The sequence below is a fragment of the Rhinatrema bivittatum genome, chromosome 1 (assembly GCF_901001135.1).
Source record: "Rhinatrema bivittatum chromosome 1, aRhiBiv1.1, whole genome shotgun sequence".
NCBI classification, from domain to species: domain Eukaryota; kingdom Metazoa; phylum Chordata; class Amphibia; order Gymnophiona; family Rhinatrematidae; genus Rhinatrema; species Rhinatrema bivittatum.
Genome location: NC_042615.1, coordinates 221,526,857 through 221,551,924, shown reverse-complemented (window position 1 = coordinate 221,551,924; position 25,068 = coordinate 221,526,857). Strand labels below are relative to the sequence as shown.

General features: G+C 47.1%; 1 protein-coding gene across 3 annotated transcripts in view; it reads left to right on the top strand.

Annotated features, from left to right (window-relative positions):
• Positions 1 to 25,068, top strand: part of RGS12 (regulator of G protein signaling 12) — a 424,812-nt gene that overhangs the window by 74,978 nt on the left and 324,766 nt on the right. For all 3 annotated transcript variants that reach the window (XM_029591961.1, XM_029591953.1, XM_029591969.1), the window contains exon 3: positions 11,639 to 11,755. In XM_029591961.1, coding sequence (XP_029447821.1) covers positions 11,639 to 11,755 — 117 coding nt within the window. The remainder of the gene's footprint in view (positions 1 to 11,638; positions 11,756 to 25,068) is intronic.

Genomic DNA, 25,068 nt, shown 5'->3' with positions numbered 1-25,068 from the left:
GGGGGAGAGCTTACCTGTGGGCCGGTCACCCTCCCCCCAATTCCAGGGGTCCCAACCCTGAAGTGGGTGTCCAAAAAGAAAAAAAAAAAACTGTTCCCTTTTTAAAATAATTGAGCCACTTCAGTCCTGTTGGAAACAGGCAGTGGGTTTTTTCTTTTTCACCCCGGCCTGCCAGAGCCTCTACGGACCCCGGAGGGGGTGGCTCAGTCACCCAGCGCGCTGAGCCGGGGAGGGGTTTACTCACCTCGTTTTTTGGCGCCTTTTTTCATCGGGGCTCCATTTTCTTACCGCGATGCCGCGATCTTCGCCCTGTGTGGCCTGTGCAGGAACGGGGGCGCGACTCTCCTGGGAGGGCCTCTGTTCCCGATGTTGCCCCGGGGACGAGGGACCCTCCCGGGGGCCGAGCGCTGCCCGCAGCGATGCCTTACTGCCTTCTTCGCCGCGGCATCGCAGCGCTTCTAGCAGCCGTTCTCCGGCCCCTCCTCCCTCGGGGAGGAGTGTGGCGGCCATCTTGGCCACGCGGCAGACAGACTCGGAGGCATCGGAGGAGGAAACCTCCCCTCCCCCCTCCCCCAGCGAGCGAAATCCGCAGTCCCCGGCCGATTTGGGGAGCCCTCCAGCCCCCCCTCCCTCGGGATCCATTAGGAAGAATTTAAAAAGGTCGGTGCCTTTTTCCTCCGATTTTGTGCTTTTAATGCACAAAGCTTTTTGCAGGCTGAAGCTGGTTGGGAGGCAGCGGTCCCTTCTCCCCCCAAGGTCCCTAAACCTGCCTTGCCCCAGGGGAAACCGCTGGGCGTAGGGTCCTCCGGAGCCAGTGTTCCCCGCCCGCGGGGGGGGGCTGAGGGCACAGGGGTTGCGGAACCGGTTCTGGCTCCCCAGGAGCCTTCAGATTTGCTGGCGACGGACGACCAGATGCCCGTGGAAGGGGATGACCCCCAGGTGCTGCATTTATTCGGCAAGGAGGAGTTAAGCTCCCTTATTCTCCATGTCCTGCAGGAGCTTGAGCTAACAGCGCCCCCCCAGGACGCTGATACTTCTACGGGGGATATCGCTATGGCAGGGCTCCGGGCCACCCCTCAGACTTTTCCATTCCATCACAAGGTTTTACAGATTGTTTCAAAGGAGTGGGCACTGCCAGAGTCTTCCCTGAGGGTCACTCGGGCTATGGAAAAGCTATATCCCTTGCCCAAGGCCTCCTTGGAACTACTAAAGACACCGTCGGTGGACTCGGCTGTCACAGCTGTGGTTAAACATACGACTATCCCTGTTACGGGTGGTATAGCCTTGAAAGATCTCCAGGACCGTAAGCTGGAGATCTTGCTGAAGCGTATTTTTGAGGTGGCGGCCCTAGGTGTCCGGGCGGCGGCGTGCAGCAGCCTCGTGCAGAGGGCCAACCTGCGATGGGTCCAGCAGTTGCTGACCACGCAGGAGCTTCCTCCGGGTGAGGCTGAGCAGGCCAATTGCGTGGAAGCCGCGGTCGCTTATACAGCGGATGCCTTATATGATTTGTTGCGTACTTCAGCTCGCATAATGTCCTCGGCTGTTTCAGCTCGGAGGTTGCTGTGGCCCCGTCGTTGGTCGGTGGATGCCACCTCTAAGGCAAGATTAGGTTCCTTCCCCCTTAAGGGCAAGTTGCTTTTTGGAGAGGAGCTGGATCAACTTATTAAGGACCTGGGAGACAACAAAGTATATAAGTTGCCGGAGGATAAGCCGCGTCCATCGCGGGCGTTTGGGAATGCTAGGGCTCGTTTTCGGGGTCAAAGGCGTTTCCGTGCGGGAAGAGGTGGTGCCTTTCCCCAGAGACAACAGGCAACGAGAACCCAGTCCTGATCTCCTTCCTTTCGGGGCAGGAGGCCTCAACGTGGAGGCTCCTCACAAAGTTTCGCTGCCATTAAGCCGGCGCAATGAAGGTGCGCAGGCCCATTCCTCCGTTCCCGTTATCGGAGGTCGGCTGTCCCGGTTTTGGGAGGAATGGGTCAAAATAACTTCGGATCAATGGGTCCTCGACGTGGTCCGGTACGGCTACGAGTTGGATTTTGTACGTCCCCTCCGGGATCTCTTTATGGTGTCGCCGTGCGGTCCGGTGGAAAAGAGGCTGGCTATAGCGCAGACGCTCGATCACCTACAGGCTCTGGGGGCGGTGACCCCGGTCCCGCCGGACCAGCTTCGCACGGGTCGGTATTCCATTTATTTTCTGGTTCCCAAAAAGGAGGGCACCTTCCGTCCGATCCTGGATCTCAAGTGAGTAAACAAGGCCTTACGAGTGCCTCGCTTTCGGATGGAGACGCTACGGTCTGTTATTGCGGCCGTCCACAAGGGAGAATATTTGGCTTCTTTGGTCTTGACGGAGGCTTATCTCCACATTGGTATCCGAGAGCATCATCAACGATACCTACGCTTCATGGTGCTAGGGTCCCACTTTCAGTTTTGTGCCCTCCCTTTCGGCCTGGCCACCGCGCCGCGAGTGTTCACCAAGGTGCTCGTCGTGGTCGCGGCTTCTCTTCGTCGGCGGGGAGTACTCGTGCACCCTTATCTCGACGATTGGCTCATCCGGGCGAAGTCGCATGCGGATTGCAAACGGGCAGTTTCCCTGGTAGTGCGTCAACTTCAGTCGTGGGGTTGGGTAGTCAACTTCGCGAAGAGCAGACTCGAGCCGACCCAACATCTGGAGTTTTTGGGCGCGCGATTCGATACCTTGGTGGGCAAGGTTTTTCTTCCTCATCAACGCATGCTCAGTCTCATGGCACTGGTGCGGCGCCTGCTGGCTCTCACGACTCCCACGGTGTGGGATTATTTACAGCTCATTGGTCATATGGTATCTACTATGGAGATGGTGCAATGGGCTTTTGCGCATATGCGGCCCTTACAGAGATCACTGCTCTCTCGTTGGGATCCCAGATCAGAGGATTACGGTCTGGAACTCCCTTTACTGGAGGAGGCCCGCTCCAGTCTCTCCTGGTGGCACAATCCGGACAACCTGCTCCAAGGCGTGAACCTGGAACCCTCTTCTTGGTTGGTGGTGATGACGGATGCCAGTCTTACCAGCTGGGGGGCGGTCTGCCAATCCCGAGCTGTTCAGGGCACCTGGTCAGCGCGCCAGTCCACTTGGTCCATCAACCGCTTGGAGACCAGGGCGGTACGTCTGGCCTTGCGTCGCCTCCTTCCCATGGTAAGCGGCCGATCGGTACGAATTTTGTCGGACAACGCGACCACAGTGGCGTACATAAATCGACAAGGAGGCACAAAAAGTCGTGCGGTAGCAACAGAGGCGGTGTTGTTGATGGCCTGGGCGGAACGTCATGTGTCGCGCCTAGCGGCCTCCCACATTGCCAGCGTAGACAACGTTCAAGCGGACTACCTCAGCCGACAACATCTGGATCCAGGAGAATGGGAGCTTTCGTCGGAGGCAATGTGTCTCATCACTCGGAGGTGGGGGACTCCGCACTTGGATCTCATGGCGACCCGGACAAATGCAAAGGCGGCGCGTTTCTTCAGTCGAAGAAGGGAGCACGCGTCGGAAGGAGTGGATGCGCTGGTACTTCCGTGGCCCCGTCACATCCTTCTGTACGTGTTCCCACCGTGGCCCCTGGTGGGGAAAGTGTTACGACGCATAGAGTCCCATCAGGGTCCGGTGATTCTCGTGGCTCCGGAATGGCCGCGTCGTCCGTGGTTCGCGGATGTCGTCAACCTGGCGGTGGACGGTCCTCTACGACTAGGTCATCTTCCCAATCTCCTGCGTCAGGGTCCGGTAGTTTTCGAGCTGGCGGATCACTTTTGTCTGGCGGCTTGGCTTATGAGCGGAAGCAGTTAAGGAAGAGAGGTTATTCGGATGCAGTGGTGTCTACCCTGCTTCGAGCGCGTCGGTCTTCTACTACGCTTGCTTATGCTAGAGTTTGGAAGGTTTTCCATCATTGGTGCGCCGGTTTGGGTATCACGCCTAAGCGTTCGACCGTTCCTCAGATCCTCATGTTCTTACAGGAGGGCCTGACAAAGGGTTTGGCGTATAATTCGCTTCGTGTCCAGGTTGCGGCCCTGGGATGCTTGAGAGGTCGGCTGGAAGGGTCTTCCTTTGCGTGTCATCCAGATGTAGCTTGGTTCTTGCGAGGTGTTAGAAACTTGCGCCCTCCTCTTAGGCTTCCCTGTCCTTCCTGGAACTTGAATTTGGTACTCCGAGGCTTGTGTGTAGCTCCGTTTGAGCCTATTCAGTCGGCTTCGTTGAAGGATCTGACCCTCAAGACGGTTTTTCTTGTGGCTATTTCCTCGGCTCGGAGAGTGTCGGAGCTACAGGCTCTTTCTTGCAGAGAACCGTTCTTGCGTATTTCTGATTCGGGGGTTTCCTTACGAACCGTGCCGTCTTTTCTACCTAAGGTGGTCTCGGCGTTTCATGTCAACCGGACGGTTGAGCTACCCTCCTTTTCGGCGGAGGACTTGCGGTCTCCCCAAGGTAAGGACTTGCGGCGTCTGGACGTCCGGCGAGTTCTCCTGCGCTAGTTGGAGGTTACCAATGATTTTCGAAAGTCGGCTCATCTCTTCGTGTTGTGGAATGGGCCCAAGAAGGGTCTTCAGGCGTCTAAGTCTACGATTGCCCGATGGTTGAAGGGGGCCATTGCATCCACATACATTGGCTGCGGTAAGCCTGTTCCGGATGGGCTTAAGGCTCATTCGTTGCGTGCTCAGGCGACTTCGTGGGCAGAGAATCGATTGGTCTCTTCCCAGGAGATATGTAGGGCGGCCACTTGGAAATCTTGGCATACGTTTGCCAGGCATTATCGCCTGGATGTCAGGGGTCCGTCCTCACAGTCGTTTGGTAGCAGCGTGATTCGAGCGGGACTCTCAGGGTCCCACCCCAGTTGAGGCGGCTTGGGTACATCCCAGCTGTCTGGACTGATCCTGGTACGTACAGGGAAAGGAAAATTAGGTTCTTACCTTTGCTAATTTTCGTTCCTGTAGTACCATGGATCAGTCCAGACGCCCGCCCACTTCTTTCTGGGAGTCCGCTCGTGTTCCATTATTATCTTTTCCATTACAGTTGGTGACTACACCACAGATGAAGCGTTTTTTCGCTGTACAATTGTCTATTGTTGCATGTTGACTGTACCACTTTGGTGTTCTATTTGTTTGTCTGTTTTCATGGAGGTTACTGTTTGATCTGGCCTCTACGTTGCAATGCACTCAGTTAAGTTTTGGAAATTTTGTGGGGATGGCATTTGCGATGGTTGGATTCTTACTTCTGCTTTGATATCACATATACTGAAGGATCGCAGGTGGCACACCAGTATATCTAGGGGGTGCTTTCAGTTTTCTCTCTGACTCCATCTGCTGGAGGGGAGGCATAACCCAGCTGTCTGGACTGATCCATGGTACTACAGGAACGAAAATTAGCAAAGGTAAGAACCTAATTTTCCTATCTCTATCTGTGTCTATATATATCTATATATTTCTATATATCCTGCTTTCTGAATTCTGGCTTTGCATCAGAATCTTTTTGTTGTGACTCTTCCTGTGGTATGACCACACTTTGAGTAGTGTGAGCAGTTCTTCTCACTCATCTTATCAAATCTATAACAGAATTAGTAAAGGCACAGAGAGAGGCAACAGAAGTAAAGGGAATGGAATGTTTCCCTCATGGAGAAAGGCTGAACAGGTGTGGGCTCTTTGGCTTGGTGATTTATAAAATCATGAGTGGTCCCTTGATAAATGGTTAACCAGAGTTTGGGGATGTCTGACAATGGAAAGATTAACTGCCTTAAACAATGATGGAGAAGAATAATTTTGGAAAACCTGAAAATCTTTTCTTAATAAATCACATGTTAAGAACATAAGAAATTGCCATGCTGGGTCAGACCAAGGGTCCATCAAGCCCAGCATCCTGTTTCCAATAGAGGCCAAACCAGGCCACAAGAACCTGGCAAGTACCCAAACACCAAGAAGATCCCATGCTATTGATGCAATTAATAGCAGTGGCTATTCCCTAGGTCAACTTGATTAATAGCAGTTAATGGACTTCTCCTCTAAGAACTTAGCCAAACCTTTTTTGAACCCAGCTACACTAACTGCACTAACCACATCCTCTGACAAAAAATTCCAGAGCTTAATTGTGCATTGAGTGAAAAATAAGTTTCTCTGATTAGTCTTAAATGTGCTACTTGCTAACTTCATGGAGTGCCCCTTAGTCCTTCTATTATCCAAAAGTGTAAATAACCGATTCACATCTACTCGTTCAAGACCTCTAACATATCCCCCCTCAGCCGTCTCTTCGCCAAGCTGAACAGCCCTAACCTCTTCAGCCTTTCCTCAAAGGGGACCTGTTCCATCCCCTTTATCATTTTGGTAGCCCTCCTCTGTACCTTTTCCATTGCAACTATATCTTTTTTGAGATGCGGCGACCAGAATTGTACACAGTATTCAAGGTGCGATCTCACCATGGAGCGATATAGAAGTATTATGACATTTTCCGTTTTATTAACCATTCCCTTCCTAACAATTCCAAACATTCTGTTTGCTTTTTTGACTGCTGCAGCACACTGAGCCGATGATTTCAAAGTATTATCCACTATGATGCTTAGATCTTTTTCCTGAGTGGTAGCTCCTAATATGGAACCTAACATCATGTAACTATAGCAAGGATTATTTTTCCCTATATGCAACACCTTGCACTTGTCCACATTAAATTTCATCTGCCATTTGGATGCCCAATCTTCCAGTCTTGCAAGGTCCTCCTGTAATGTATCACAATCCACTTGTGATTTAACTACTCTGAATAATTTTGTATCATCCGTAAATTTGATAACCTCAGCAGATGGATCTAAATTATTTTTGTATTTTTTTCTAATCAAAGATGATAAATTTTGTATTTCTCCCTTTATTTTGATATGGATGTTGTGTTGCTATGGTGTCACAATTCTTTAGTTTATTTATAGATTTTGTATTTCTTTCCCATGTGTTTTGTATATTTTATGAATTTTTATAATCTGTTATTTATTATTGTTGGAATGCTTTAATAACAAGTTACAGAATCATGAATGGTGTGGAATAAGTTTATAGGAAACCGTTACCATTTCAGATAGGACTAGGGAATATGCCATTAAGTTAACCAGTAGCAGATTTAGGCGAGTATTTCAGTCCATGTACAGTTCAGCTGTTTAATTTGTTGCTGGAGGATATGGTCAAGGCTAATAGTATAGGATTTAAAAAAGATCTGGTCAAGTCTCTGGAGGTAGGAGCCGTTAAAAATTAGCCAGGCTGTCTTGGGGATCACCACCTCTTATTTCTGGGAGTTTGCAAAATAGGAGCTGTGAGTACCTCCAAGTGACTAGGATTGGTCACTGTCATGCATACATTAAGTATAATTTATTATTTTTAAGCAGGGAATATTTCCTGACAATGTTTGCATAGTAGTCACTGCTACACAAGAAGAATGTGCCTTTAGGTGTAGGATAGGGTATTGTGGGATGATTACTCCCCATCTCAATATTTTCTCCTTTTATCTTTTTGTTTTCTCAATTGTTTCTGTTGAAACTAATGCCTGTACTTTCTCTCTTCTCTCCTTATCTCTAATGCCTGTACTTTTCTCTCTTCTCTCATCTCTAATGCCTGTACTTTTCTCTCTTCTCTCCTTATCTTTCCTTTTTCCTCACTTCTTCCCCAAACCAATTCTTCCTCCTTCCTTTATGTCCAGAACCCCCATTCCCAACAATCCTTTTCTTTCCTTTCCTTTTCTTACTCCTCTCTAGAACTTTCTCTCCCTTTTCACCCGTCCTCTCATCTTCTGCAATTTTATTTCCCTCTACAAGATTTTCACACTCCCTCTCTCCCGCCTCTTCCATCCTCTGTAATTTTCTCTCTCCCTCCACTTCCTTTTATTGCAGCCAACCCTTCCTTCACCTCTTGCTGTCTCCCCTTCTGACACCTTGCAGCATTTCCTGTTGCACTCTGAGGTGGGCCCTTGTCCTGGGGCAGTGGAGGAACACCTCCTGATAGGGATCAGGAGGCAACTGCCCCCAGGGGGCTGAGCACTGGAGGAGACAGAGGCTAGGATGAGCTTCACCATTGGAAGACCGAGGTCCCCCCGGGAGGAGCCCATAGGGACCCAGGGTCCCTATGGGCTCCTCCCGGGCCTCGCAGGGTCTCCTGGGAGAGTAGAAGTCTGGCGTACCCACAGACACAGGGAGAGCGTGATTGGGTTCGAGACTGGATGTCCGATGGAGCAAGGAGGACCAGAACAGCGTAGGTGATGACAAGGCAAGGAACAGAGCCAGACTCTAGGGACGAGGTCAGGCGAGCAAAGGTCAGAGTCCAGAGGTCAGTCCGTGGAATGGTCAACAAGGCAGAGGTCAGATACCGGAGATCAGACGAGGTCACAGGCAGGCTGAAGTCAGGAAGCAGGTAGCAGGCAGGCGGGTTAGGTCAAGGAACAATCTGAGGTCTTGAGGCAGGCAGACAGGTTAAGGAACAGGCTGAGGTAAGTACCAGTGAGACGGTCCGGAGGTACTACCTGGTGATATATACAGACAAACACAGGAACAAGATGAGCAGGAACTAGGATGCAGGAACAAGTCAGGAACAGGACTGGAACAGAAGAATCCTGGAACGAGACTAGGAACAAGACAACCGCAGGAACAAACACAAAGGCAATCTCGCATACAAGCCGACCCGATTGCCAAGGCAAGGAAGCACAGACAGAAACTTCCTTATATTGGGGGATTAATTAGGGTGCGCTGGGGAGCTGAGACCCGCCCTTGGCCCTACATTAGGCTGGGCGGGCCACGTGCGCAGGGGCATGGCCAGCATCGGTGAGGACGCCGAACCTCAGCGTGGGGCCTGGCGTGCAGTGGAAGGCCCGGCGACCGCTGCCGTGGGACGCTGGGGCCTAGAGGAACTGGCAACCACCGCTAGGGAGGCCGACCAGGGACCTGCCATGGAACCGTGAAGGTGAATAGGCCCGTGTGCGGGACGGCTGCGGACGGGGCGCGTAACATTTCCTATTCCTCTTCAACCTTTTCACTATCTTTCCATCCCTGCCTTTTCTCTCTGACCATTTCTTCTCCCCTCCTTTCTCAACCTATTTACTTTCTTTGACACACCCCTCTTCTTACTCAGTTTTTTTAAATACTTGTTCCCCATCCTGTTTCTCCCAAAGTTCCTTGCCAATTCTTAACATCCCCTCCTAGGATGTAGAAGCTCCTCTTTTGGAATATGAGACAGAGCTGCTCCTTTTCTTCAGCAGCTCGGCAGGTTGTGCTCCACCATGGCTGCAGGAAATTTCATTTTCTGCTTTAGAGTAGAATCTGCTCTGCTAGGACTGCATGTTTCAGCAATTCCTCCTCTGCAAGTCTGGGATAATGGCCTCTCTTTGAAATTTACTGGAAGGGAGACTGCATTGTTCCTGTGAGTAGTATATGTGGGCACCAACGACAGAGGAATGTGTGGCAGGGAGGTTCTGGAAGCCAAACTTTAGGCTTTTAGGTAAAAAGCTGAAATCCAGAGCCTCTAGGCTAGCATTCCCTGAAATGCTTCGTGTTCCACGTGCAGGTCCCTAGAGGCAGACAGTGGTCCCGAGTCTCAATGCGTGGATAAGACAGTGCAGAGAAGAGGGTTTCACTTTAAGAACATAAAACTTGCCATACTCTCAGACCAAAGGTCGATCAAGCCCAGTATCCTGTTTCCAACAGTGACCAAGCCAAGTCATAAGAGGATCCCAAGGGGGAGATAGATTCCAAGCTGCTTCTCCGAAGAATAAGCAGTGGATTTCTACAATTCTATCTTAAGGGTTAATGGACTTTTCCTCCAGGAACTTGTCCATACCTTTTTTTAAACGCAGCTACACTAATAGCTTTCGCCACATCCACTGGCAACAAATTCCAGAGCTTAATTATGTGTTCAGTACAAAAATCTTTCTTTTCTCTTTTATTAATTTTAAAAGTATTACCTAGTAACTTCATTGTGTGTCCCCCTGGTCTTTGTACTTTTCAAAAGAATAAACAACTGATTAATGTTTTCTCATTCCATTCCACTCATTTTATTGACCTCTATCATATCTCCACTCAGCCGTCTCTTCTCCAGGCTGAAGAGCCCTAACCTCTTTAATCTTTCTTCATATGGGAATTGTTCCATCCCCTTTATCATTCTGGTTGCCCTTCTCTGTAACTTTTCTAATTCTGCTATATCTTTTCTGAGATGTGATGATCGGAGCTTCACACAGTACTCAAGATGAGGTCACACCATGGAGCGATACAGAGGCATTATAATATTCTCAGTTTTATTCCTCATTCCTTTCCTAATAATTCCTAGCATTATATTGGTTTTCTTCGCTACTACTGCACACTGAGCAGAAGATTTCAACATATTTTCAATGATGACACCTAGATCCTTTTCCTGAGTGCTGACTCCTAATGTGATACATCACTTTGCACTTGTCCACATTAAATTTCATTTGCCATTTGAATACCCAGTTTCACAATGTCCTCTTGCAATTTCTTACAAACCTCTTCCGATTTTAACACCTTTAAATAATTTTTGGTCATCGCAAATTTGATTACCTCACTGTTTGTTCCTATTTGCAGGTTGTTTATAAATATATTAAAAAGCAGTGGTCCCAGAACAGATCCCTTGAGCGCTCCACTATTCCCCCTCTAGGTATTTGTGAATGAAGGCTTTTGGTGCTGAAGACCAAAGGAGACCAACAGAGACTGTTTCTGATTTTGAGCTGGAAGCCCAGCTGAGCAGGAGGAAACTCCTGGGTCAGAAATAAGTTCAGATTCCAAAGTGTGTCTCCAGTCTGTGCTTTGAGGGTTGTGCAATGGACTGGACAGACAACACAAAATACACTATAAAGTAAATGAGCTGTAAATATATGAAACCAGGTGTAAGAGTTATTGGTCCAGGCTACAGTTAGTATCTTTGCCTTGTGTCTGTACTAGATCGTGTTGTTTTCTTTTGAGAATTTGCCTAGAAATATGATTTGTTTAGCTGCTATTAACTACCATGCCTGACAATAATGATGTCCATATTCAAAAGCCTGGTGGGCAGCAAACTTACCGGGGTAACTTTACCCCAGATATTCAGTAGCGCTTACCTGCTTATAAATGCTGCTGAATATCCTTGGATAAACTTGCCTGGTTAAAGTTATCTGGGTACCTTTACCACTCGCTGAGCTTTGGAATATGGACCTTCATTAGAGAGGGGGTAAGCGGTGCCAGATCCCCCTGCTCCGTCCAGCATTAAACATAAAATGGAGGGATGAGGGGCACCAGATTCCCCCCCCCCCCATTCTTGCTGACCGGATAAAGTTTTACAATGCCCTGAGAATTCCCGGAGTTCTCCTGGTAAATTTTATGCGGATAACTATTTTGTTTGAGCAAAATGTAGCCGATGAGCAGGGGAAATTTTCAGACTCTGGGATTTGTCTAGCTAACTCCCGAAGTAAGCTGGACAGATCTTTGGAATATTGTACTCTGTGTGCTTGGCTTAGAGGTAGAATGGAAGCAATTATGATTTTTAATCAGTTTGTTTTCCTGTCATAAAACAGATTAAAGCAGCTTGTTTCAACTATATGAATTATTGAAATATGGAATAATGTTGCTTGATGTGGAGGCAGAGGCCATATAAAATGACAGGTTTTTTTGTCTCTATTACTTAGAATATAAAGTTTGGACAAGCAAATGGATTAGCCCAGGCTCCTCAGCGCATCTCTATTCGAAGATCATTTGGAAGGTCAAAGAGATTAAGCACAACACACTCTCTGGATGATCTTGAGGTAAGTTTCTATTTTTAATGCTCTCCTTATGTAAAGTTTTCATCAGTGGAATAGTTTTTATTGTATAGTAATATTTTAAATGCATAAATCAAACTTCCTTTTAAAACATTTTTGACAGAATTTAAGTAAATCATAATTACTAGTAAGGGAGGAAGAGGGTTAGGTTTTAGACAATACTAATGTTTTGGATTGAGTAAAAATAAAAAACAATTGAAACTATATAGCTATGTTGAAAAGTAGTGGTAGCACCCGAGATCAGAAATGATCACCTTGCCCATTTCTTGAGCTTCTTTCTTCCTCTTATTCTGTTAGGTCTATCCTAATGTATATTACGTGGGCTGTTGCTCCACCTGCTGGCTTAGCAGACCAACTCCAGCCTTTCACGGAAGAGTTTCCATGATGCCTCCTTCCTCCTTGGATCCATTCTAGTTCTGCTGCTCCTTTAATCTTTGTCAGTCTGCAGATGCAGGATCCTTAGGCTACAGGCATCTGGTCTGTATTTGGAGGTTCTCGTGGTATAGGTGAGGCCTGTGTAGAGTAGCATGGTGGTTCATGGTAAGACCAGCACAGAGCATAAATGTTGGAACTTCAAAGGGCTGTAGTCCAAGGCTAGAACTGGTAACTGTTGCTATGATATGTGGGCTGCCATAGGGCTGAGGGCTGAGGTTCCGGGCTCCAAAGAGAAGACAGTGACGAGCTGGGTATTCCTGGGATGCTGTCCCGAGGAAAAGACGGTCTAAGCTCTGGAAGGAGTGTTCTCCCTTGAAAAAAGATGCCCTGTGGAAATGGTAAGGGTCAGTATCTTAATTTACTTTCGAAGTGGAGCCTTTGTCCCTTTCATCATGGAGAAAAAGACATATGGGCTGCCACAGTCTTTGGTGTGGGCAACAAATCTATCCCACCAATGTTGATTCCTTGGTCTGATGTTTGATGGAGCAGATTCTGAAAGCCAGGAGAGACTCAAGAATGTTAGAGGGCAAAAGCAGCTGGCATGCTGACCAGTAACTTGGGGACTTGGATGTCACAGAAAAGGTTCTGGACTCCTTTCTTATGGACTAGTTCAATGAGCACTTCAAAGAAAATCTTGCTTTTTAAAAAAATAAATTTTAAAAAAATTATATATATATATATATTTTCTTTGAAGTGCTCATTGAACTAGTCCATAAGAAAGGAGTCCAGAACAAAACAAAAAAAATACTTCCAACATCCCATGGTCCAGATTGTGCAACAGAAGGAGGAAGGTGAGACACTTAAGTCTCCCCCACCCCACATAGTTATTACAACTTCAGGATCTGTCTAGAGAGAGACTCCCAATGCCTTCAGGGAGAAATGTTCTCTAGATCAGAGGAGGAAATGGAGTTAGGGACACACAAGTTGTTTGCTCTATCAGATATATGTTGACCAGACAAGTAGTGTCAGTCCTAACTTTCAGGCCGATACAGTAAAAATCGTGGGAGAGTGGGCGAGCACACAGGCCACTCTCCTGTGCGCACGATTCAGTAAATTAATTTATTTAAATTAGGGCCCACGGTAAGAAGAGGCACTAGGGACACTAGGGACGCCGGCAAAATTGAGCGTCTGGTTTTCAACCCACGAGCCTTGGGCCCATTTAAAAAATTTTTTTTAAATTTTTAACTATTTGTAACTTTTGGGACCTCTGACTTAATATCGCCATGATATTAAGTCGGAGGGTGTACAGAAAAGTAGTTTTTACTGCTTTTCTGTGCACTTTCCCGGTGCTGAGAGAAATTAACGCCTACCTTTGGGTAGGCGCTAATTTCTGAAAGTAAAATGTGCGGCTTGGCTGCCTGTTCCCTCCGAGGCCGCTCCCCCCACCTTCCCCTCCCTTCCCCTACCTAACCCACCCCCCCGGCCCTATCTAAACCCCCCCTTACCTTTGTCGGCAAAGTTACGCCTGCTGAAAGCCGGCAGCCCCGCTCCGTCCTCCGGTCCCAGGGGCGTGGTCCGGAGGCATCGACCACGCCCCCGGGCCAGCGCCACGCCCCCTGGCCCGCCCCCGAAATGCCACGGCACGCCCCCGGACACGCCCCCTCCCTCCCCGTTTGAAAGCCCCGGGACTTACGCGCGTCCCGGGGCTTTACGCGTGCAGGCGTGCGAGGGCCCTGCCGGATTTACGCGCGCAGGGGTTTTAAAATCCGCCCCTTAGACTTTAAGCGTAGAGTACCTCCATTATAACCCGCTTTGAAGTGCCTGAAAAGTAGTATATAAATCAAATAAATAAGATCAGATTTTGCAGACCTTCTTGCATTCTAGAACCCTACTACAGTAAAAGCCCCATTAGGCAGTGCTGGTTATTCGGATATCTCAGAGCCCTTTGCTCGTGCTTCATACAGCTGCCTGCAAGGAACAGGAGGTGAGGAGGTAATGCTGGAGTGGACAGAGCAGAGAAATCTACTCAGCTCGCTAATCCAACCCCTCCTGTCTTGTCATTTCCCTCCCTTCCTCTCCCCTTCTTCCCCTTGCAGAGAACAGGAGGGGTGGGGATAATGCAGGAGTGAAAAGAGCACAGAGCAGAGAAGCAGCTACTCTTCTCTCTAACCCTGCTTTTCTTGCTATTCCACCCCTTCCACCATCACCAAGGTGCCAATTATCTGAGCATTCCTGATAGTTAAGTGCCAGATAATGAGGCTCTTACTGTAGTTGAATTGGCAATAGCTGTTAATGACCGTGTTGGTCAGCCTAGTGCAGGAGCAAAGAAAGTTGAGAAGGCCCAGCCTCTGTAGGGGCCATGGGCCACGAAACCAGGGCTGCTGTCTGGAAGTGTAGGCATGGCCAGAGGTGAGCTGGGGGCGGGGGGAGGGCAGGATTATCAAGTATCCCGGCCGTCATGGCAGTTTGAACTGGCCAATCCTCTGATGAGCAATAAGAGGTCCTTAGAGAAACAGAAAAGGCCAGGAAGGGGGAAGGCTAGTTTACAGAAGCCCCACCTACCACAAAGGGTTTCTGTACCCCAATATTATGAGGACTCGTTTGACGAAGAATATGGTGACTTCTCATACAGAGGGAACAGATACGCCTGTGGCAGAGATGTGTAAAATTGCTACATGGAAATTGATAGATACACAAGGATGGAAAAGTATTTTGAAAACTTAGGTGTCAGGGCAATATTTTTCCTTGTAATACTTTTTTTATTTTTTGCTAATTGTTTGTTTTTTGGATTTTCCTTCCATTTTTTTTTTAAATTTTGCTGTTCTTTGTTTTCTATTTTACCTTTATTATTATTATTTTTTAATCATTTATGGGATTTTCTTTGTATATTTGTGTGTGGGGTTTTATTTTTTACTTGCTTTGGTTTTTTTTATTCTTCTCTTCCTTTCAGCCTGTCTTCAGTGGTATTAGGGAGTAACCCTAGGCTGCTGTATCTTCTCCCGGGCAAAAGGTGCCAACAGTGGTGTCAGTAGCTGTGGTTGCTGTTCCTCGTCAGGTCCTGCATAGTAGCAGCAGCAGCTCTGCTTTGGTTCTTGAGGCTCTCTTCTGGTTGTGACCTTGCTGCAGCTTTAGTCTTTTCTAGGCCCGGGCCCACGGCATCTCTGGCTCTCTTCCAGTTCTGGCCTGCCATAGGAGCGCAACAGCTTCTGGGTCCAGGTCAGCAGAAGATGCCAGTTTTTAGGTGACCTGACACTTGCAGCTTTTCCATCCTTGTATATATATTTATTTAAACCTTCTCAGATTGACGCGTGTCAGATGCGGCATTCAGGAGAATAATTCTGCAACTCATAATTAACCCCACCCACCCAAGCAAAGTACTGTCAGAGTATATCGCTACATGGTTTAGATTGGCAGAGAAGTAACAGAAGAACAATTTATCTGCTAATTCCATTTCTGTTTCCAGCCTGAACTAGCCTAGAAAGTTAACTATGTGAAAGGATATGGATTTGGTGTGCACATGATATTGTCTTGTGCTCAGATTCTCCGTTTTTTTTCTCTCTTGGTATTTTTATACTTATGGTACTTCTGGGTAAGAGTTTAGAATCAGAGAGGAGCAGCAGTGGAGTGAGGAGAAGTATTTGGGAAAGGTGGCTGCTTTATAGCAGCTCGCTCTTGTCATGCCAGAAGGTGGTCCCTGTATGGTCCAGACTGGCTGGAAACTAACAGTATGAATTAGCAGGTAAGAGAAATTCCTCTTCCTGGGTCTCTTATCTTTTCCCAAAGACAACTTTGATTATGCTCATACTCTTTAAATATCTCCTAACCTATCATCGCGTTTCATCTTTTTATATTGTATCCATATTTTGCAGGGTATCTTGAGCCTGCCATAGGTTTATAATAGCAATCAGCATAGCCGTTACCTGATTTCCTATGGAAATAGCTAAATAAAAGAAGATTTCTGATATAACTTTTCATCAAAAATAAGATAAAAAAGAACAGAAGGGTATCTTCATTTTGTTCTCAACTGTCTGAATTTAAAGCAGCTGTACTACAAAAATCTGTAACCTTTTTAAATATCACTTTAAATTATATTTGTGTTCAGTATTTACTGTTACTAGAAATGGTTTCCAGATGTTTAAGCATGTATATATATCTTTTTCAGGCATTGTGGTAACTATATTTCTTTGTCTTCTGTTTTTGTGGTTACGGTTAATGGAAACAGGTAATTTTGTTTTAGCTCTGGTGCCAGGTAGTCCTCATATACAAATTATATAAATGTGAATTTACGTGTTGTGAGATGCCAGAATACAAATGATACATATTTTTTAAGGCTGAAGTCCAGATATATGTCTTCTATTTACTTTAAACAAAATGCATTTTGTAGGTTTTTGGGTTAAATATAGAATTATGATTGAATTAAGAGAAAAATGTTACACATGGGCCACAACAGCCAGATACTGTTTAGAAGCCTGCCAGAAATATCCATAGCCTTCAGACTCTGATTTGATGCCAACAGAGGGATGGGCAAGTAGGCCATCAGCTTAAATTATGGATTGACCCAGTGTATCTTGGCTTGGATTTTTGTCTGGGTTTCCAGGTCACTGTAACCTGATATGAATCAAAATTGTACATTTTTATGGCAGACTTTGATTTGTGTGGTTTAACTCTGCTCGAATCTTTTAAGCAGACTGACTCTTCTTCGAATGTAAGCTTAGCTTATAACTTTTCAGGCCCTGTCAAACTGCCTCTTCTGTTTAAACAAAGTTACTGCACAATGAAAACTGAATGAGAACGTCAGAGTGTATTCTCCTCTGATTTCAGTAGGATAATCATTGTCAAATGTAGTGTTACAAGTTACTTGTCTTAGATTTGGGAATCAGCACATTCCAAGCTTTTCCTGCAGAAAGTGATTGAGTGTATAAACTGAACAGACATGAAATGCAAGTTAAAGAGCTGCAAAAAAGGCAATGCAAAAGCTAAATTCCTACCAAGTGTGTGGTTTTTTATTTTTATTTTTTACACCACAGGGTCCCTTTAGCATCAGTTAGTTCCAGCAGTCATACACCACATGAAGAAGAGAACTGTTTTTAATAACACAAATTCAGTTAAAGGCAACAAAGCATTTCTAGTTTATTAGTTTTTTATATACCGTCGTATATAAACGGTTTACAATACAATAAAAGTAAGGGAACGCATTGTCAAATTACATTTGTTAGATGACTGAAGTCATTTTGTGTTCCGCTTCATACCTTGCACACCTGAGGCATTTAATTGTGGAAACATTGAATGTTAGAAGGCAGATTAGGATAATCACGTTTGTGTACATCAGCTACTATAATTAACAATGTGCTCTAATTACAATATCTATGGCCAACAGCAACAGTTTTCCTCATGTGACCTAACTGACATCAACATTGAAAACTACTGGCGGTTTCTTCTACTTGCAGCTGCATGCAGTGACCTCCGCTGTACAGGAGCCATTTAAATGGCCCCATACCTGTAAAACATAGACCAACTGCATTTTTCTCTTATGTTAGAAAACAAGACACCCAATTTGACTTGATCTATATTTGGCACCACTGTCTCACTGTGATTTAAACTGATAGTACCTATATTCTAAAAATGCTGTAAGCCGCCTTGTGCATTATTTAGAAAGGCATTATTTAGAAATTCCTCCTCACCTAAACAAAAACAACCAAAATAAAATTAATTTATCCCAGGACAAGCAGGATGCTAGTCCACACATATGGGTGACATCGGTAATGGAGCCCTATCACGGAAAACTTTCTGTCAAAGTTTCTAAAAAGCTTTGACTGACACTGGCACACTGAGTGCACTGAGCATGCTCAGCATGCTATGATCCCTGCGTCCACAGGGGTCTCCCTTCAGTCTTCTTTTTTCCGCTCTGCTGTAAGCATAGCGGTTAGGAGCTCTGTGAGAAATTCTAACACTTTTTTCCTCACTGAAAGATTTACATTTTTACTTCACAAACACTTCCCTGCACGGGTCTCCCTCCGCGTTGGTTTAATCGACGTTCGGTGAGTACTAAACATATTTTTTCGGTTGGTTCCTGTCACCTTTCTGGCTGCCAACCGACTGCGGCCTTCCTTCTCCCTATTTTGTCAGTCACACACAGCCTGCAAGTGTCCCTCTGTGACACTCTGCTTGGCTATTAGCGCTAGTGGGACAGGGACTTCCACGATTACCAGTGCCGCCACTGCCCCGGTAGATTCAGATCCTTTATTTTCCTCAGTACCTTCGCGCAGTAGATACCCCATCACTACCGTCGGTACCCCCCTTCAGACCACCCTGCGTTTTTAGATGCCACAGGTACCTCTCCCCCTGCGGTACCCTGATGCCATCCTCCCTACATAGTTTCTATCAGTGCCATCTATGTTTTATCCGTGGCACTGATTTATTTCCTTAACTTTTATCGGTGCCATTGACGGACACCTTGTCTCGTCGCTGACATCCATAATCGGGTCAACGCCACTGCTACCCGAGGCACTTCCATCGCTGTTGGGGTCATTTCCATCGATGCCATCCTTTTATTATGGATGCCATCGATGCCAGGCTGTTTTCCATCGATGCCAGGCTGTTTTCTATGCATGGCATCGATGCCAGGCTGTTTCCATCCATGCCAGGCTGTTTTCCATCAATGGGCATCCATGCCAATGCCATTTCCATGCATGGCATCGATGCCAATGCCAATTCCATCGATGAAATCCATGTCAACATTGATTCCATCGCTGCCCATGTCCACGGCATAAATGCCATGGACGTCATTGTTGCCCGAGTCGATCCACTCGATACCGTCGATATCCATGGCCATACCGCAGATATTGTCTGCGCCCGCCTCCATACATCGATGATCTTGACACCCACGTCGTTCCCATCGGCATCTTCTACGTTTTTATGGATGCGGTCATTGACTCATATCATTTTTTCCGAAACCAGCGATGTTTTCGATTACCGTCAATGCTGACATAACACCGCCACATAATGCCCTCGCCTGAACACAGTGCTCCATGCTTTGGGTCCTTATTAAAGCCCCGTATCAGGAGCAGAGCAGGCATGCTGACAGTCCGTCATCGATCGCCATCCAGGACAGCGAGGGCTTCCATCTCGGCGCTGGGGAATGACTAGGTCGAGCACCGTGGCATTCATTGTCACCGACACGATGACAGTCTGCCACCGACGCCATCCAACACATTGCTGCTGTCCTTCTCGATGCTGGACGATGCTCGGGCCGAGCAACATCACCATTGCCATCGGCACTGTTCCGCACAGTTTGGCAGTCCTTCAGTTTGGCAGTCCTTCCTGCTCCAGAAACACCGGATCGAGATCCGCAGAATTCTGCACTGGCGTCAAGAGACATCGAGCCACCGCGACAATGATTGGGTTCATGAGTTCGTTAATCGGCTCCCCTGTTCCCAGGCGTGCCCCACAGACATTGGTGCGGGATTCTGGCCCTACGCTCATTCTGGTCTAAGCACCAGCCACGCCCAGCCTTGTCTCCTCTATACCTGTGCCACCATACCAGGTATCAGAGTTGAGACGGACGTTGACGTCCATAGGCTACCCCTCGAGGACTCCGGAAATCCACGGAGCCAGCAATCTTCATCGGCTCGTCCTTCGGCGGTTCACATCGGATGGTAAGTACCTGCTTCTGCGGCATTCCCATTGAGATGTGTTCTCTATTTCTGGCCACATGGTTAGAAAAGTTCTAGGTCATGTACTTTCCAAGAACTGTATTAGTGTCACATATCGCTATGCCAGCTATCTCAGCCACAATACCAGGAGAACCTCTCTTTCTTTTCTTTGGGATTGCATCAGGGCTTCCTCCCTTTTCAGCAACATGGCTCTGTACTGATTAATGCTCTAGCTTTTGGTTCCTGTTTCAGTACCAAAGTTCCAGGTGCATTTGCTGTTCTGCTAAACACGAGATCCAGCACATGCTGCGTCAACTACAAGTCCACCTCGAAGCCTGATACAGGTCTCTATGTCTCCTTGTACAGCACTCAGAAATGCGGGTAAGACTTTACCGCTCTCACTCCCGTGGGAGGTTACGTGATATCCAAATTACATCAACCCCTCCAGTTGGACACCTCCCGGTTTTCCAACTGGCCGGATATCAGAGTAGCCACCCCCATCTTGTACCAAGGTTCCCGGTACACTCCCCTACATGCTTCAAAGCGCACAGGGGGGAAGAGGGGGGTTGGGGAGTTTTAATTACATTATTCTTTCTTTCAACAGAAAGTAGTTACTCTCCGCCCATCCTGGACCTCATAAATACCAACTTTCTTCAGAAGGCACAGGTAAAATGGTATCTCTCGTTACCATATTTCCAAAATGCAGTAAGTACATTACCTCTATTCTTTCTATGTGCCTCATGGCGAGTCAACAATATTACAATTCCAAGCTCTGCCGGTGGCACCAGCTTTGACAACTGGGGTATTTCATTGAATCAATATCGGTGACTGCTTTTTCTCTACGGAGTCCAACATCATTCACGCTTTCCTTGCATGGACAACTGCATAACCACAGGCAGTCCACTATCTGGGATTACTGTCACTGCTATAATTCCCTTATACACTTCTGGACACCATAGTCACAATGACCTTCCTGTCCAGCATCCGCGCAGACATTTTAATACATTCCTACATGTCCCTGTGTGCATATTCCATAACCTTAGCCCCCAAAAAATTTTACATTATTGGGCTCTGAGGTTTTTTCACTATTCACTTTCCTCATAGACTAAAACTGCTATGAGTTAGATTCAGTGAAATTCCATTATCAGTGGGTCTAAGCTATTCAACCGCTTTCGTCCCTCTCTATATCACGGATTTAGAACCAAAATCCTACTCTGATCCTGCTCATGCTCGCATTTATTTCAGGTTGTAAGTTTGACCAGAAATCTTCCCAACCCAATATGCGTCTATTCCGCTCTAAGCAGTTCCACATAAACTTCCTGGATCTTGTACCATGAGTTATACCCTTATGCCTTCTAATACTGCCTCTGCAACAATTCCTTGTGCAAACAGACAGACAGCATAGGGACAATGTGCTTTCCAACATACAAGCATGCACAACATCTTAGCTGCTCTGCAATGAAGCTGCACAGCTTTATCCTTAGCCCTTGCTCACTTTATGCATCCTCGGGCCACTGATCCCAGACACTTACTGAATGCACTAGCAGACCATCTCCAGATAGGTCCATCCTCTCGAATGGTCTTGGACATGTGTAGCGAGAGAAATCTTCTAGCGCGGAGGTCAACCAAACTTGCCCTCTGCTTCCGAATCGAACCATACGGCACACAGATTCTACTACCTACACTTGGTTCCACTGCATTCCCATAGACGCCTTTCTTCCATCAAGGGCCTCCTAAATGTGTATCTTCCGATACTTCTCATAGCCAGCACTCTTGTAATGCTCAACCGGGACGGAGTTCACTGTTCCTCAGGCCCATGTCCTGCCTGAGACCAGTATGCTTCCCATACTTCATACCCAAAACTCTCGTGAACCTACAACAGGACAGAGAAACAATAGTCCTCTTAGCCCTATACTGGCCTCGACAAGTATGCTTTCCCATATTCTTCGACCTCTAGATCACAGACCAATTCGCCTGGGCACAGCGCCCACTCTCGTAACTCGGAATCAGGACAAGTTGCGTCATCCCAACCTAACAACTCTTGCCCTGACAGCTTGAATGTTGCAATTCTCCAACCACTTAATCTTTCAACACAAGTCTCTAAAGTTCTCTTAGCTTCATGAAAGCCTTCCGCACATAAACCTTACCACTTTTACTGGACTAGATTTACCAAGTGGTGCACACAAACAGGTTTTCACCTTTTTTCTTGCCCCACTCCTTCGGTACTAGATTACCTATATCACCTTTCGGATTCTGGTCTCCAGTCATCCTCTGTAAGGGTACACCTAAATGCCATAGCGGCATACCACAAGGAAAAAGGGTATATGCCAATTACAGCGTAACCCCTAGTATGACGGGTTATCAGAGGCTTACTTCACCTTAAGCCTCCCATTTGACCATTGATCATTAAATGGGACCTAATTGTAATACATTCCTGCGACAAGAAATTTCTTACATAAAAAGTATTTTTCTTAGTAGCCATTACATCGGCTAGGAGGGTCAGTGAGTTGCAACCTCTCGTCACATACTCACCCTACATAAGGTTCCTGCATGACAGAGTAGTCCTTTGCACTCACCCCAAATTCCTACCAAAAGTAGTAACAGATTTTCACTTAATCAGTCAATACTCTTGCCTACTTTCTTTTCAAGACCTCTCTCTAGCCAAGGAGAGAGCCTTATACACCTTAGACTGGGAGCATGCACTAGCTTTTTACCTGAACCGCACGGCGGTCCATAGGACATCCAACCCACTCTTTGTTTCTTTTCACAAAAAATGAACCAAGAGTTGTGGTATTAAAACGGGCTCTCTCTCCGACTGACTAACAGACTGTATCGAAATCTGTTGTGAAAAAGCAAAAGTTCCTCTCCAAGGGCAAGTAACAGCACACTTAGTAACGGCTATGTCTACATCAGTAGTACACTATCGTTCAGTTCCCATTATTACCATATGTAAAGCTGCAACATGGAGTTCCCTTCACATCTTTGCAGCTCATTATTGCTTGGGCAAAGAAGAACGACAAGATTCGGCCTTTAGATAATCTGTCTTACAGAACTTGTTTCCAATATATTCCCAACTCCTTCTACATCCAACCTGCTGAGATTTTGGTTTCCTCATTTTTACCAACAATACTGCAAAGTTGATTCACTACAAAATGACTCAGCCTCTAGCTTGCTAATCACCCATATGTGAGGACTAGCATCCTGCTTGTCCTGGGATAAAGCAAAATTGCTTACCTTGTAATAGGTGTTATCCCAGGACAGCAGGATGTAGTCCTCACAGAACCCACCCGCCACCCCGCGGAGTTGGGTCCGATACGTTTTATTATTTTCTTTTATATTTTCGCTTACGCATAATGCTACAAACGAGACTGAAGGGAGACCCCTGTGGACGCAGGGATCATAGCATGCTGAGCATGCTCAGTGCACTCGGTGTGCCAGTGTCAGTCAAAGCTTTTTAGAAACTTTGTCAAATTTGTGTTTGAGTGCCTTGCCGATATGAGTCACATGCTCTTGTTTCAGAGTTCCAAGTAATAATGCATTGGTTCTCTTCACCTTATGTTGACAGAAACAGTTTGTCTGCCATAATTAAGGCAAAACTGCAAAGCAAGTCAGGTAATTCGTAGTGCCTGTAATAATTTGCAAAGTTTCTCAAATCCGTAATGTCGTCCAGTATCTGGTCACACTGTAAATCCAGCAATTCAGACCCTTCAAAACAGGTACAAGAACTCGCAAATCTCTTCCAGGATGCCTCAGCATGGGCTTCCTAAAAAGTTGTGTTCCCAGTTATTCCTTTTGAATCCCTGAGGACCAATCTAGATCCTCAGGGGTGGGACCAGTGGGTTTTGCATCAGGCTCAGGGAAGACATTCTGGGCCTGCTTGTGCTTTGCAAGCCATCCAATCTTTCATCTTAGATTTCAGTTTGAGACTGGTTAGAGTATTTTTTCCCCCTGACAACATAATAAATAAAAAGAAAATAATAAAAGAAGTGGAGCGGGACTCAGCTGTTATGATTTGTGGGGAGGGGTCCCACAGGTCCGCACCATCGAGAGGCGAGGTCAGTAACAGTGGGGAGCTCTGGGTGAAGCTATGGAGAGGTCCCGAGGAGCCAGGAGAGTACCCCAGAAGAGAGTCAGGATGGAGGCAATACCTGGGCAGGGACCACAAAAGGAGAGGTGCCAGACAGACTGCATAGCGGGGGTTGCGAAACTGGCCGAGCAGGAGGTACTCCGAAGAGGCAACCCCGAGGGCGGAGCTGTGCAGCATAGAGGATGATGATGTAACACCGTAGACCAACCCACAGGACAGGGAAGCCTGAGCCGAGCCTCTAGTGGTGATGTAAGCACAGTCCCGAAGAGAGGAGAAGTGCGGCAGTCTCGATATAGTTCGTAGACGCGACCCCGAGGAGCGGGGAAGCTCTGGCAGTCACTTGAGTAACACGTAGGCGCGGTCCCGAGGAGTGGGGAAGCGCAGACAGTCTTGTTCAGGATGCGGGCACAACCCCGAGGAGCAGGGAAGCCCCGTTGTAGAACTCATGGATAGCAGAGGTGGTCCCGAGGAATGAGAGGCCTTGCAGGAGGCGCGGAGCCAGCCCGAGGAGCGGGGTAGGCGAGGAGAGCAAGTCCCCAATACGCACACTGGCCCCCGAGGAGAAGGTACCAGACAAGGTCCAAGTCCACAGGCCCAATAGCGTAGTCACAGGAACATGAAGGCAGTAGTCGAAGACATACGGAACTTGTTGCCAAGTCGACTAGCTGAGGGCGAAGGTGGAGCTTAAATACACCGGTCCGATGACATCATCAAACAGGGACACCCCCGAGGTTCCCGCCGACGAGGTTTCAAAGGAGGCCCCGGTGGCGCACATGTGCGCCTAGTAAGGCCCGAAGTTGACATGGGTGGTGGCGGCGACGTCCAGGCCGCCATGAGGAGTCCCAGGGAATGCAGCAGTAGAGGTTGGACTGAGCCATGAGCAGACCTGGGGAGGGCAGGAGAGGAGAGCAATGCAGGAAGTAAGTACACGCGGTCGCCGCCATCTGCGACTGACAGGCATAACATCAGCTAGTCATATGCCCCAAGTTGCGAAATGATTATCATACCACCATATCAAAGAGGCTTGTATACTAATCTGCATGATTTTGCGCATGCTAGTTTTCTGTGTATTCAAATGAGCCCTGTAGAGAAATACTATGTGAAATTTAGCTACCAAATCTCTTGCAAGAAACACCTTATTTTGCATGTAGTTTAATTACATGCTAAGAGTTAATGAAATGCTC